The sequence below is a fragment of the Haliotis rubra genome, unplaced genomic scaffold (assembly GCF_003918875.1).
Source record: "Haliotis rubra isolate DU_JTF1 unplaced genomic scaffold, ASM391887v1 Scf73, whole genome shotgun sequence".
NCBI lineage: Eukaryota > Metazoa > Mollusca > Gastropoda > Lepetellida > Haliotidae > Haliotis > Haliotis rubra.
Window position 1 is genome coordinate 438852 of NW_025767446.1, and position 12753 is coordinate 451604.

The following is a 12753-nucleotide window of genomic DNA, read 5'->3' on the forward strand; positions in this document are numbered from 1 at the left end:
TATAGTTCTTACGTAGTCATCATTTTGCGGTTGTGTCAACCCACGGATAACTCGAAGTGTTTGTCAGACACCTGCATCACCACGGACGTTCTTCTCATATGAAACTGATGCGCATTGACATGACTGTAATACAGTTCAACACGGCTGTTAGACACACTCACACAACATCTCCTGTCGTGAAGAGTTGAGTTGAGTTGGGTTTTGCGTCACATCGGCATTATTCCTGCCATATAGTGACGAGAACAAGTTTGCATTAGTAAACATTGTAAGTACATACTCGGAATGAGTTTTATTTCAAAAACATATATTCATTACATTGTCATTTAAAAGCAGAAAAAGTCATAGCATCAAATTTAAAGGCAGGCAATTTGTTAGTCACATTTGACAGTTACAATTTATGATACAGATCAACTTCCCTCAGGTAGTTCACTATCAGATGAGTGCTCACGCGGGATCTTTTAGGTTTGTTGCATCATAATGTGAGTCCCTTGCAGACGATAAGTCCATGCATTCAAGCAGAATATGCTTGATGGTGAAAACCTCATCGCAAGAGACACACATGGGGGGTCCATCCCCATCCGTTTTCAGCAGATTGTCATGAGTAAATCGACTGTGGCCAATACGACATCGTCGTAAAATTACCTCATCACGTCTTGACTGACAACCCAAGTAGGTATAACCAATTGTTGGTTTCAATTCATACAGTTTATTTCTTCCTACTTGAGTGTCCCATCGTTTTTGCTTGAGGTCCCGAGTATAGCTTTTGATAGTGGGTTTGAAATCACTGTACGGGATCAGCAGTGGAGATAAGGGCTTGTCAAGAGAGGCCATTTTGACTTTAACAATGTTTAGTACATGAGTGAGTTAGTATTTACGCCGCCTTTAGCAATATTTCAGCAACATCACGGCGGGGGGACACCATATATGGACTTCACAGATTGTACCCATGTTGGGAATCGAACCCGGGCCTTCGGCGTGACGAGCGAAAGCCTTGACCATCAGGCTACCCCACCGACCCCTTTTAGTACATGAAGTTCATCGGTAAACACATGAACGACAAACAAAAAGACTGCGGGTTTTTTTAATCAAAAACGTTCCATTTTAGTCCAGATCTTCTTATAACGCCATTACAAGAAACAGAAATAAACTCTTTTAATGAACAATAACAATGTTCTCAAAAGCTTTAAACATATGCATTCACTGTTCCACCAAACTAAACAGTTCTCAAATAATTCGAGTATTTGATGAAACGATAATGGATGAACTATGGGGACATGCAAACAGAAGCAAGTCACATTCATCACACATTCTCATAATAACAAATTGAAAACTACGATGGTGTTAACCCCCAAACCATAAATACCCATGATTCGTTCAGCTCGGCGACTAGCCGGGCGGGCATCTGAAAGTACAGATTTGATGACATGCTTGATGAATGCTGTCCAAACTTCACGACTATTTGATAGTAATAACACATGCACATGATATAGCCGGACTCATTATATAGACTCTGTGTTTGGCAATGGTTTATTATGAATATGGATTGATTTTCGTCCATTCTATTTGGAAGGATCGTAATTCTGAATCCACACGTGCAACATCCCCGATGGCACATTTAACCTCTTGACTAACCACTTAAATGAATATCCCGGCTACAGGTTCGGATCCAGGAGTTTGGAGAAGTGGGGTGCACATAAATCAGGAAGTCCAAAAGTTAGGGGGAAATGCTATTAAGGGAAAATTATTTTGAGGGAGAAGGGGAGACCCACCCCGGCTCCGCCCCTGGTCTAGATATAGGTAGGTGGAATGGATGGATGGATACATGTAATACTCTGTTGGAGAGAAATAATTTGTCATCAACAATCAGGTACAACATGTAATGTCAGGCATTATCATTACTACCAGAGACCATATAGTATGAAAAAATTTACCTCTTACCTTTGCAATGAAAATACGCGAAATCGATGACTGAAGTGAACACACGTTTTCGCCAGCTTCCGGATAGGCTGCGCAGTACAAGCCGTAGCGCTGATGGTTTTGCGCATTGGCTCGAGGGCCGTCCCTCTATTATATGGTCTCTGTTAATACGTGTATGAATTTGTGATATGGTTAATGTCCATGTACCTGTTTAATGAGTACTCTCCTGATAAATGAATTGCTAATACTGTGTAGCAACATATAATCTCATGCCCCGCTGCTGGACAGTTCCATGTATGGTCATGATGTAATGAGAGTTATTCCCTTACCTTTGTGAGTTCTTGTGGAATACAAAGAAACAGGACAAAGTTTAAGCAAGAGTTTGGAAACACAATGTTTACCACAATGAAACAATTCACCAGTTTGTGAAACTGTTCAAACCTTCTCTGACTAACGGGCTGAACTGATTTCAGCTCAAAGACTTCAAGTAACCTGTCAGCGTTCATACGTGTAAGTGTAGTGTTGATCTTCCTGACATGCGCAATGTAGTGAAATTCTTGAACATAATCTATCACGTTTGAGAAACATCATCCAAAGGACAATGCCATTCACCGGAACACATCTCAAAATGTTAATATATATTTATGTACATTAAAATCTCAAAACATTAACAACCATATACAAAATAAACCAATAAAATACATACACGGCAAATATTTCAACACCAAGACTATGTATATATTAAAATATATATAGCACTTATAATATATTTACTCCTTATTTGAATCGTCTTCCTTGGCAAGGGAGTTAACTGACTATAACCTGGATCGTTTATAGTGAGTTAACTCCCTTGTATCGTGAAGACACGAGTGACAGCAACAAGTAATCTCACGATAGGCGCTTCCAAAACATAAACAATCTCAGTGCTTAGATTCAACGCTCAAATCTGAAGTATATATTTACTGAGTTAAAATAGCTAGAGGAATGCGTTATTAGCAGGAAAATATACATGTATTATTGTATTATACTAAAACGTCATTGCATTTAGCACCAGCTCTGAGCTCTCACATATTGTTCTTGAAATATGCTGCACCTAGATTTTGATCATTAATAAGTTTTGTATGTGTTTCTCCGACCTCAACCAAGACGAAAGTGCGCGGGAGAAATATAATAAAGAAATAAGATAATATATAAAACTGTTTTTGAAAGAGTAATAATCAATATATATAGAGAGAAGAGACCTTTGTTTTTTAATGACTCTACAATGGCTCAGCAATTATCAGGCGCGTAGCAAGCCGGCCCATTTTTTTTCGTGTAAGCCCGATAGGTTGCAAAGCTTTATATTTAGATAGTATTGAGGACTTGCCCAACCTATTTAGCCAAAATCAAGTGTAAGCCCGGGCTTTTTTTAATAATGGTAGCCCCTGATTGTAGTTGTTATTCTTATATTACATGGGGCATACTTTTCCGAAGTGGCGAGGTAAATTGAAATAGGAAAACCTTTTTCATTCTACTCAAGTCGGAATGAAAAATTAGGGCGGGTAGGAGAAAATACTAGAGCCTTACCCAAAACGCATTGAATTGAATTCTAAAGTTGTGTGAGGGGCGTCGGGGTAGCCTAATGGTTAAAGCGTTCGCTCGTCACGCCAAAGACCCGGATTCGATTCCCCACATGGATATAATGTGTGAAGCCCATTTCTGGTGTCCCCCGCCGTGATATAACTGGGATATTGTTAAAAGCGGCGTAAAACTGAACTCACTCACTCACTAAAGTTGTGTGTTTCTTTAATGCAATGTAAACGCATTAAATTCTACCTTCTGCGTCCAAGACTGAATTCCACTGCAGATGGCTCCCTTCCAATGTAATGTGTTGAGTGACATTTGTCAGTTTGAGTAATACATAAAGGCAATATTTTTTTTTACAATGCACAATTGTTCCAGGTCGGGCAATCTATTTCTGATTCCTGTGCGAGACAAATAGTCACCTAGTCAAGAGTTGCTTCCCTTGCCATATCCATCAATCTAATTGTTAATGACTCTTTATTTACAATTCTGATAACAAACAGGACGGGAGGAAATGGTTGTCTGGACGTATCGTAAATCAAATAGTTTGTAAATGACTAACAGGAACATGTGTGTTGAGTCACCTTCATATTACGACCAACTCATTCGCATTAGCCAGGTAGCAGCGGACGGGATATTAGTTTGTCTAGAGCTCATTGAGTATTAATGATAAAACTAAACCAAGCAGGCCTGCTGTAAAGGCAGGCAGGATGGACAGCGAGATGTATAGCAAAAATAGTTTGGATTGTTGCTGGGGTCTCATAAATACATAATGCTTTTGCTTAAATATAACGTCAAACAACGCTGTGTCAAACTTCGATGTGTGGTACTTCAGGTTGTCTCTGTATGGTCCCGCTTTAGTCGAACCCCGGATATGTCGAAGTATTTGCGAACTTCGACACAACGCTGTTTGGCTGTATATAGTTTCCAAGCTGTAGTACTTTGGAAATCAAGAGCGTTGATACCCTTGACTATCTCTGCTTCCGACCAGACGGTCGACACATTGATGGACATATATTCCCATTCAAATACACATTCCTACACACCCAATGCACCTGTACCCTAAACACCGTCGGAATCCTCAAACATCCTTCGTAGCATTCGTCATTAGTGTCTTTTCCGGGTGATCCTGATCTCCATCATGGCCCTCCTCGGTGATGTCGTTCAGATTGAGCGTCACCATGTTGTCTTGCTCACCAGGCTTGTTCTTGTCGCCGACCTCCGCCCATGGTTGAACGGTGCCCATCGCCATGAACAGATAGAAGACGGCGCCGAAGATGTACACAGCCGCTGCCACGTAGAAGGTCGACAGCCATTGTTGTCTTGTTCCCTGGAAGAGAAGGAAGACAGGTTGGCAGACGCAGAAAGACGGACGGACTGTCCGACAGATTATGTGTAACTGGCTGTTTTACAACGAAGAACTAAACCAACAGGACGGGATAGATTAATGGCCCTTTGGGCCTATTAGAAACGTCAAATTTGAAAATTACAGACTCCTGTGTAATGTTGAAATACAAATTACCAGACCTGTTCAAATGGGTACGAGCTAGTATTTGTGTTCTTGCACCTTTGGGACTTCTCACACAAAAGTGCACTAAAACGAATGAACAGAACTTCAAAAGAAAATTCGATTATGAGCTACCTCAGGATCTAAGAAGGATTTTTTATTATAGGTTTGTCCTCGAAGAATCAGTTTGGTATGCATAGGCCTACACAATGCCATAGCAAAAAATAGTTGAATTAGTTTGGGTCAAAGATTTGCTAATGTTCCTACGTTACAAATATATGATTCCCGAAAGCAGATAAAACCAGATTGCGTTATCCCATTAACATTGAAAAACATCCTAGGCTAAATTGACTTTACATGCATACGTAATATGTTTGTGATATGTGTTGCACTTACATCTTTGGTCATAGCTCCGACAACGTACGGCGCAAGGATACCAGGAACTGTCGCCGCTGTGTTGGTGATCCCGAAAATAGTCCCAGCATACCGTGGCGCAATATCCCCGTGGTTGATGAAGTGGCCGCTAAAGTGGAAGCCGCACAGTCCCACTGCCGCCGTGATCATAACGACCGCACCAATCTGCTGGGTACAGTCCATATATCCTGTTCCTATCAGGAAAATTGCAGGGGCTATTGTACCTGTATGGATAGAGTGAATGAGTGAGAATGGTTTTACACTAATTTTAGCAATATTCAAGCAAAATCGCGATCGCAGACATCAAAAATTACTTGCAGGTATGTACACACCAACACAGGTCATAAGTTTTCGGGTCCATGCCACACTGAGGATGTTCCGGGATATGAGCAAATCAGCCAGTGTCCCAGACACGGTGATCAACAGCCAAAAAAACAGATAGGGCAGCATGGAAAACAGGCCGTTCTGAAAAATAGGAAGGGCAGAATTGAACACAAGCTGTTCCGGAGCCGGTCGTTCTTGAAATAAGGACAAATGTGTAAACGTTACTTTGAACAGGGTTCTAGTTATGTCACGGTGTTTCAGCGGAATGAAAGTGGCAAGACAGAAGTAGACCTTTATTTTGCCACTCCAAAGGGACGCAACTCTGGCAGGTGATCGCGACGCCGAGGACCAGATTACAGTAGGTAGTGCGGACGGACAGTTTCACATGGTCCATCATCCTCGATAATCTCCAGGGTATACGTTACGATCACTCTCCACTATACCCTGGATGCATCCACGGCTTGGGGGGGCGATGATTTTATTACCTCCCTTTGCTGGCTTTTTATCCAGTCAGGTGCCTACGCTGGATCACTACTCACTTTCGCGTCTTAAATTATCTAACCATTTAAACTTGGAAACACAATTGATGCAGAGGTACTCTGAAAGAAGTAGAAGGAGTTCTTTAATATATTCTTTTTACAGTTTCAGATCTGTGAATTTGTCTTTATTATTTCCCCAAAAATCTGAGTGGCACCGCGAACAAACCTTTGCAACTGCGACCGCAATCTTTGTTGACACTGGCAGCTTGGTTGTAACGGCGGCTTAGCTGATTGGCTACTGTGAGAATGCGGAGCCAGCCAAGGGAGGTAATAAAATCATCGCCCCAAGCCGTGGATGCATCCAGGGTATAGTGGAGAGTGATCGTAACGTATACCCTCGTATACCCATGTGAAACTGTCCGTCCGCACTACCTACTGTAATCTGGTTTATCGAGATTATCGAGGATGATGGTCGATGGAAGAGCACGTTTACGAAAAACTACATCTGAATGAGGTGAGTCTTACCGCTTTGATATCGAACTTGAGTACATCTTTCATGTATGTCGGGAGTTGAGTCAGTAGCATGTAAATTCCATAGTTGCCGCACACGTGGGCGACGATGATGGCCCAAACAGCCCGGGACGTGAAGATACTCTTCCAGGGCGTGGTCTGCAGAGTGGTTAGAAATAACATAAATATCACTGCCTCAATATTGATAACATTAGCAAATATCAATGATTCAGGTATAAACAACATGTTATCAATAACAAAACTATCAACAATGTGTAATGCATTATCACATATTAACTTGATGTTTTTACAAGTATCACTAAGGGACCGTTCATAATTTATGGTTTGGGTTGTGCGTGTGTGTGATGATTTTAAGGGGGGGCGCACCCATTTTTGTTCTGGGGGGTCATCAATTTTGTACATAAAATATTTTACAATATACTAAAAAATAATGGAAAGGGAGGGGGGTCATTGATTTTGTGCATGACATGCAGGGTGGGGTCACATTGTACATAACATTGGGGGGGGGGGGAGTTCATTTCCATTGTACATGCTTCTCCATAAAAATCATCATCACCCTACCCACACCCCACCCCATAGCCAATAAATTATGAACGATCCCTAACAACTTTGGCCAATGTTTAATAAGTCTTATCGTATATCAGCTTGCTGTTTTTGCAAAACAAGTCGCAACACCCTCCCTGTTGATTAACGCCCTCAAACTCAACGTTTCAGACTCTGTCATCGCGATAACTTAAACGTTGCATAATAGCAACCGTCCTTGGCACCAAAAAAGATGAGATTTTGATTTTGTGTCATCCTACCAAGACGGGTAGATAGATACTCACAACATCAATCACTGTTTAATAATGTTGCTAGATGTACAGCTTTAAACAACCAACAACCATGCAGCAGGTGCGTGGTGTACATACCTGCTTTCCTTTCTTCAGTGGTCCAACGGAGTACTCGATGTACTTCCTCTCTATCTCCGAGATCCTCGGGCAGTCTGCGGGGGAGTTACTGGCGAATATACTCCAGAACACGCACCAGATGAAGCCCACACTTCCTGAAAATGTCATGCCAGATCGAATACCTACTTCAGTCTTACTAGAAAATATCAATTTACGCGTCAAATAAAGACAATTCTTTGCCACCAGTCAAGTTACGTCTAAGATACGGCAAGAATGTTTGGCTCACAAATAGAGGACGCACTGTCCAAATCATTCTCTTCCCACAGAGGTTACTCCTGTCATATCTTCCTACGTAACCTCTGTTTTAATACGGCCCTTTCATGGTGTGAGCGTTCAAGACTCGTGATTGGAGGCAATCAGATTTAGTTGTGCAATCAGCGACGTTGTTTCAAAAGTGATCATTCGCAAGGCCTCGGTAATTTCCGTATGCTTCGAGAAAACTAAACCTCTTCCCCTGCGCGATGTGCAAACGTTTCTTCTAGACAGAACTCAGTCATGTTATGGCGGATCAGTGGCGTCTCCATCGCCCTCGTTGACAACGGACAAGCTAGCCATTAAACGTCTTGTGTGTAACATCAACACAAGTCCCCGGCAGATGGAGGATATTTTTGGCCCCACATTTGCTTGTGTTAGTCAAGTTGAATCTAAGTCGATGTAACACGTGTTCTGATTGGATAGAAAGAAGGGAGATAATTCGTGTTGCGATCTTTTGCCGCTAGGGGATTTTACGAGAACCGGGAAATATGGCCGTATTAGAACAGAGGTTCGTAGGAAGATATGACACAGTAACCTCTGTGGGAAGAGAATGATAGGGCATGTACTGTCCAGAGACAGGTAGCGTTGGCATCAAGTCATGTCTCAGGTACGGTAAGAATGTTTAGGTTTACAAATTAAATTATATATTGTCCAGAGACGAGAAGGGTTGGCATCAAATCATTGACTGGCTCAGGAGCTTTGAAAGACAGAATCATGTCAATGCCGCCTCAATAACAACCACAATCTCGCCTGGGCGGTGGGTAGCCCAGTGGTTAAAACGTTCGCTCGTCACGTCGGAGACCCGGATTCGATTCCCCACAAGGGTATAATGTGTGAAGCTCATTACCTGTGTCCCCCGCCGTGATATTGATGGAATATTGCTAAAAGCGGCGTAAAACCATACTCACTCACTCCCATCTCCCCGTCTTACCAATAACGTAAAACACAGAGGGCCATCCGCCGTCGAAGCCGTATGCACACAGGTAACCGCCGACGGGGAAAATCATGGCGTTACCAAACTGACCACCTGTGATAAGATAAAACAACGAACGTAAGAAAACAATGTTTGAACCAATGCAGCTTACCTCCTGACTTAATGAAGTATATAATGAAGTTTGAGTGAGTGAGTGAGTGAGTTAATATTTAACGTCACATCGGCAATATCTCAGCCATATCGTGACGACTGAAGTTTGATGGCGACGAGGAAGATATGCTTATTGGATGGGGATGTATTTGATACCGGTGGGCGTAGTTGTGGACTTTTAGACTGAAGTGTTTCAGCGAAGATTTTCAGTCTCGTTTTGTTAAGGTTCGTAAATTCTTTTGTCTAATCCAAATTTAAACCAGTCTAAGTAAACTTAGGCTCAGTATAGCAGTGTAACGAATAATACTGAGCCTAAGTTTACTTAGTCTGAATTTAAGCGTATGTCTTCTTTGGCTACACACTTTATGTATGATGTGTTGGTAAAATGTGCAAGTCTTACAAGGTTGTGTCGAAGCTGAAGAGATATATGCAAACACTTCGGGTTAACCGCAAAATGATGGCTGAAGAAGTTTTAACTTCGAGACAACCATAGGATCAAAACATCAAAGTTCGACACAACATATTTGTAAATAAATATTTTTAATAAATACTTTGAAATGAACTATTACTCAACTATATATCGCCAGACTATAACTGTCTAGGTACACTATGCGAGGGTTACAGCCTTGGGATAACCTACCAGCGTACGAGAATCCGATAAGTCGACTTCTTTCATGGGGTGGAGACCATCTCGCCCAGAAGGCCTGTGCAGATGGGTACAAGACGCCCTGTCACAGAAGGTAAGATCAACAATGTAACAGTCGCACATATCAGCGTGTACTACACAAAACACTTTACTTATTGCTCGCAACCCACTGTTCATGTTGCTTGGTGATTTCAATGGAGCAGAATGAAACGCTCATAAAATATCACATGTTCCCGGAGGCCTGAGGTGACACGACCTCCGGCATTTTAGAGTGACCTCGACAGACGGCACACGACATAATTAAAGAAGACATAGTTGGTGACAGTTTCTAGAAGGCTGGCTGTACTTATTTAAAGCCTTGTTTACGTTTAATGTACTTGTCAAGTGCAGATACCTATCCGCAAACACCGAACACTATCCAGCTTCAGAAGCTAGTTGGGGGCGGTGGGGTAACCTAGTGGGTAAAGCGTTGGTTCGTCACGCCAAAGACCCGGGTTCGATTCCCCACATGGGTACAATGTGTGAAGCCCATTTCTGGTGTCCCCCGCCGTGATGTTGCTGGAATATTGCTAAAAGCGGCGTAAACCCAAACTCGCTCGCTCAGAAGCTAGTTGATAATTATGAGTGAGTGAGTTTAGTTTTATGCCGTATTTAACAAACTTCTAGCAATATCTCGGCGGGGGACACTAGAAATGGGCTTCACCCAGGTCTCCGGTGTGACAAGTGAACGCTTTAACCATTAGGTAACCTCGTCGCTGGTCATGAAATTATACACGTGGCTTTCGAAGATGCGTCCAGGTTTGCTTCGTATCAAATCAAATCTGTTTACTCAACCACATTTATTTAAAACACTGTCATGTTGCTTTCAATAGGGTTACGTTATTACTTTAAACTCAAACAGTTTTTAACATAGAGGATCAACCAATATTTGAGTTGTCAAGAGTGGACGCTAGCTAACTGTCAGCAATATTCCAGTTATATCACGTAAGACTTTAAATAATCGGGTTGGGGCCATACAAAACAGTAGTTATCAGCAACGCTGATTTGTTTGAGACACACACAGTGAAAACCTGATCCATGTTGTGAACACATGATCCCTATATCATTCTGTGTTTATGACAAGCCTGGCATTCTTTGGACACGTTTTGTTTCGGAATTATAAAATATAAACAACGACTACATTGTTCCAACTAATAACAACGAGGTTTTGTCTAAGGGACTCGCGCAGGTCCGGGTTAGAATTGATCTTCTGCAGTCCATGCTTCTCGTAAGAGGCGACTAACTGGATCGGGCGGTCAGACTCGCTGTCTTGGTTGACAATTGTGTAAGTCGATGCTCATGATGTTGATCACTGGATTGTCTGGTCCAAACGCGATTGTTTGCAGCCCGCTTCCCCATAGCTGGAATATTGCGACGTTAAACAACAAACATAATTGATGATTGGTTCACTACGATCAATCATCGATAATTGGTTAGCGTCATTTACGTTTGTTACCTCCCCTAAGCCAACAATTTCCCGGACTAGTATGTCAGGAACATAAATCTTGGAATCTTTAAGATAAATTCAATCATGACTTGAAACGAGCTTGGTCCGTGTAACAGACAAAACCAACTGGAAAAAATATTGTTAATGAAAACAAGTCTTCCAGGAGTTTGTGTTCGATTATGAAAATTATGATCGATTGGACGATTATTTCAATTAATCGGGAACCACTATTCGACATACCTCCCCTAAGCCAACAATGAACCTGACTACAAGAAAGAGATATGGGCTGGTCCGTGCAGCCACTGGACTCAGGAGATTGAAGATGGCGACAGGGAACATTGCAAAGGCGACCACTTTCTTGGAGCCGAACTTCTCGCTGAACCAGCCTCCCGGCACCTGCAGCACGAGGTATCCCCAGAAGAAGGATCCAAGGATGAGACCCTGAAGTTTCTTGTCCCACACGAACTCTCCACCCTGAGGAAATAAAGACTTCATATCACTTCTAAAAGTCTAAAACTATGACCTTGTTTTATGGAGATGCCAAATGTCAATAAAATATACCTCAAAGGATACTGTCACATTGCTATGTTGAACTGGTGTATTTTTGTTCTGTCTGAAACCTCAGAATGAAATTGGTGTTCCTCTTTCGATACAATTACAACCTGGGTCCTCGAATAGGTGTTCCGTATAGTGAACCATACGTGCCAGTGTTGTTTTTTCGCATGACCCGCCTTTACCTGTGTTTATGTCTGGTGCAACTGTGGGGTAGGATACTCTCCTCATTGCACGAACATTGTTTATATCACTCTTTACAGTGATTTATGAATACAAGTTCATGAGATGTCAGTAATGATACAATTTCCTCGATACTGGAATACAAGGGTTCTGTTTTTCCTCGGAAAGTGCTCTCATATATGACAGGGAAATTCAAAGGTGACGTACTTTGGTCAGGTCTTATTAAAGCCTCCCATCTCACATTTGCAAAGATCAGCATCCCTACCGTGGTATTCTTTGAAGAAGAAACAGGACACTGTGCCTCTTCGTATAGACTCGTCGCAGGCGTTGTTGTATTGTATGCCGTCTCGTTGGTCATGTTGACGATGGTCACTTCCTGTACGTGTTTTAGGGCTTCGTGGTTGACCATGGAGACTATGGCGATACTGAGATTAACCCTCTGGGAGTACAGGCACAGAAAGCCGAAGAACCACAGGATAGACATTCCAAATCGCTGTGAGGTCCACCATGGCACTGAGGGGAAACAAGTTGTTATTTTACACGGGGTTTTTTTTCAAATTATTTTGTGTAGATATTGAATTATATCAACTAATGATTGATGGTTTTATATGCACTACTAGTTCTTGTGCTTGTTTTACAGATCTTCATATACTTACCCATCCTCGATAATCTCCAGGGTATACGTTACGATCACTCTCCACTATACCCTGGATGCATCCACGGCTTGAGGCAATGATTTTAGTACCTCCCTTTGCTGGCTTTTTATCCAGTCAGGTGCCTACGCTGGGAAGTTGAGCGTACCAATTACTACTCACTTTCGCGTCTTAATTATCTAACCGTTTAAACTTGGCAACACAATTGA

At 42.1% G+C, this 12753-nt stretch overlaps 1 protein-coding gene across 3 annotated transcripts in view; it reads right to left on the reverse strand.

The window, feature by feature from the left end:
• Positions 1-1065: 1065 nt before the first annotated feature.
• The window catches only part of LOC124259566 (sialin-like), a 33548-nt gene continuing 21860 nt past the window's right edge, over positions 1066-12753 (reverse strand). For 2 of the 3 annotated variants that reach the window (XM_046693717.1, XM_046693718.1), the window contains exons 3-11: positions 12157-12406; positions 11397-11630; positions 9665-9752; positions 8872-8967; positions 7647-7780; positions 6730-6873; positions 5734-5866; positions 5384-5625; positions 1066-4810 (exon numbers count right to left, since the gene is read on the reverse strand). In XM_046693717.1, coding sequence (XP_046549673.1) covers positions 4562-4810; positions 5384-5625; positions 5734-5866; positions 6730-6873; positions 7647-7780; positions 8872-8967; positions 9665-9752; positions 11397-11630; positions 12157-12406 — 1570 coding nt within the window. In that variant the 3' untranslated portion in view covers positions 1066-4561. The remainder of the gene's footprint in view (positions 4811-5383; positions 5626-5733; positions 5867-6729; positions 6874-7646; positions 7781-8871; positions 8968-9664; positions 9753-11396; positions 11631-12156; positions 12407-12753) is intronic. The other variant, XM_046693719.1, reaches the window with a different exon arrangement.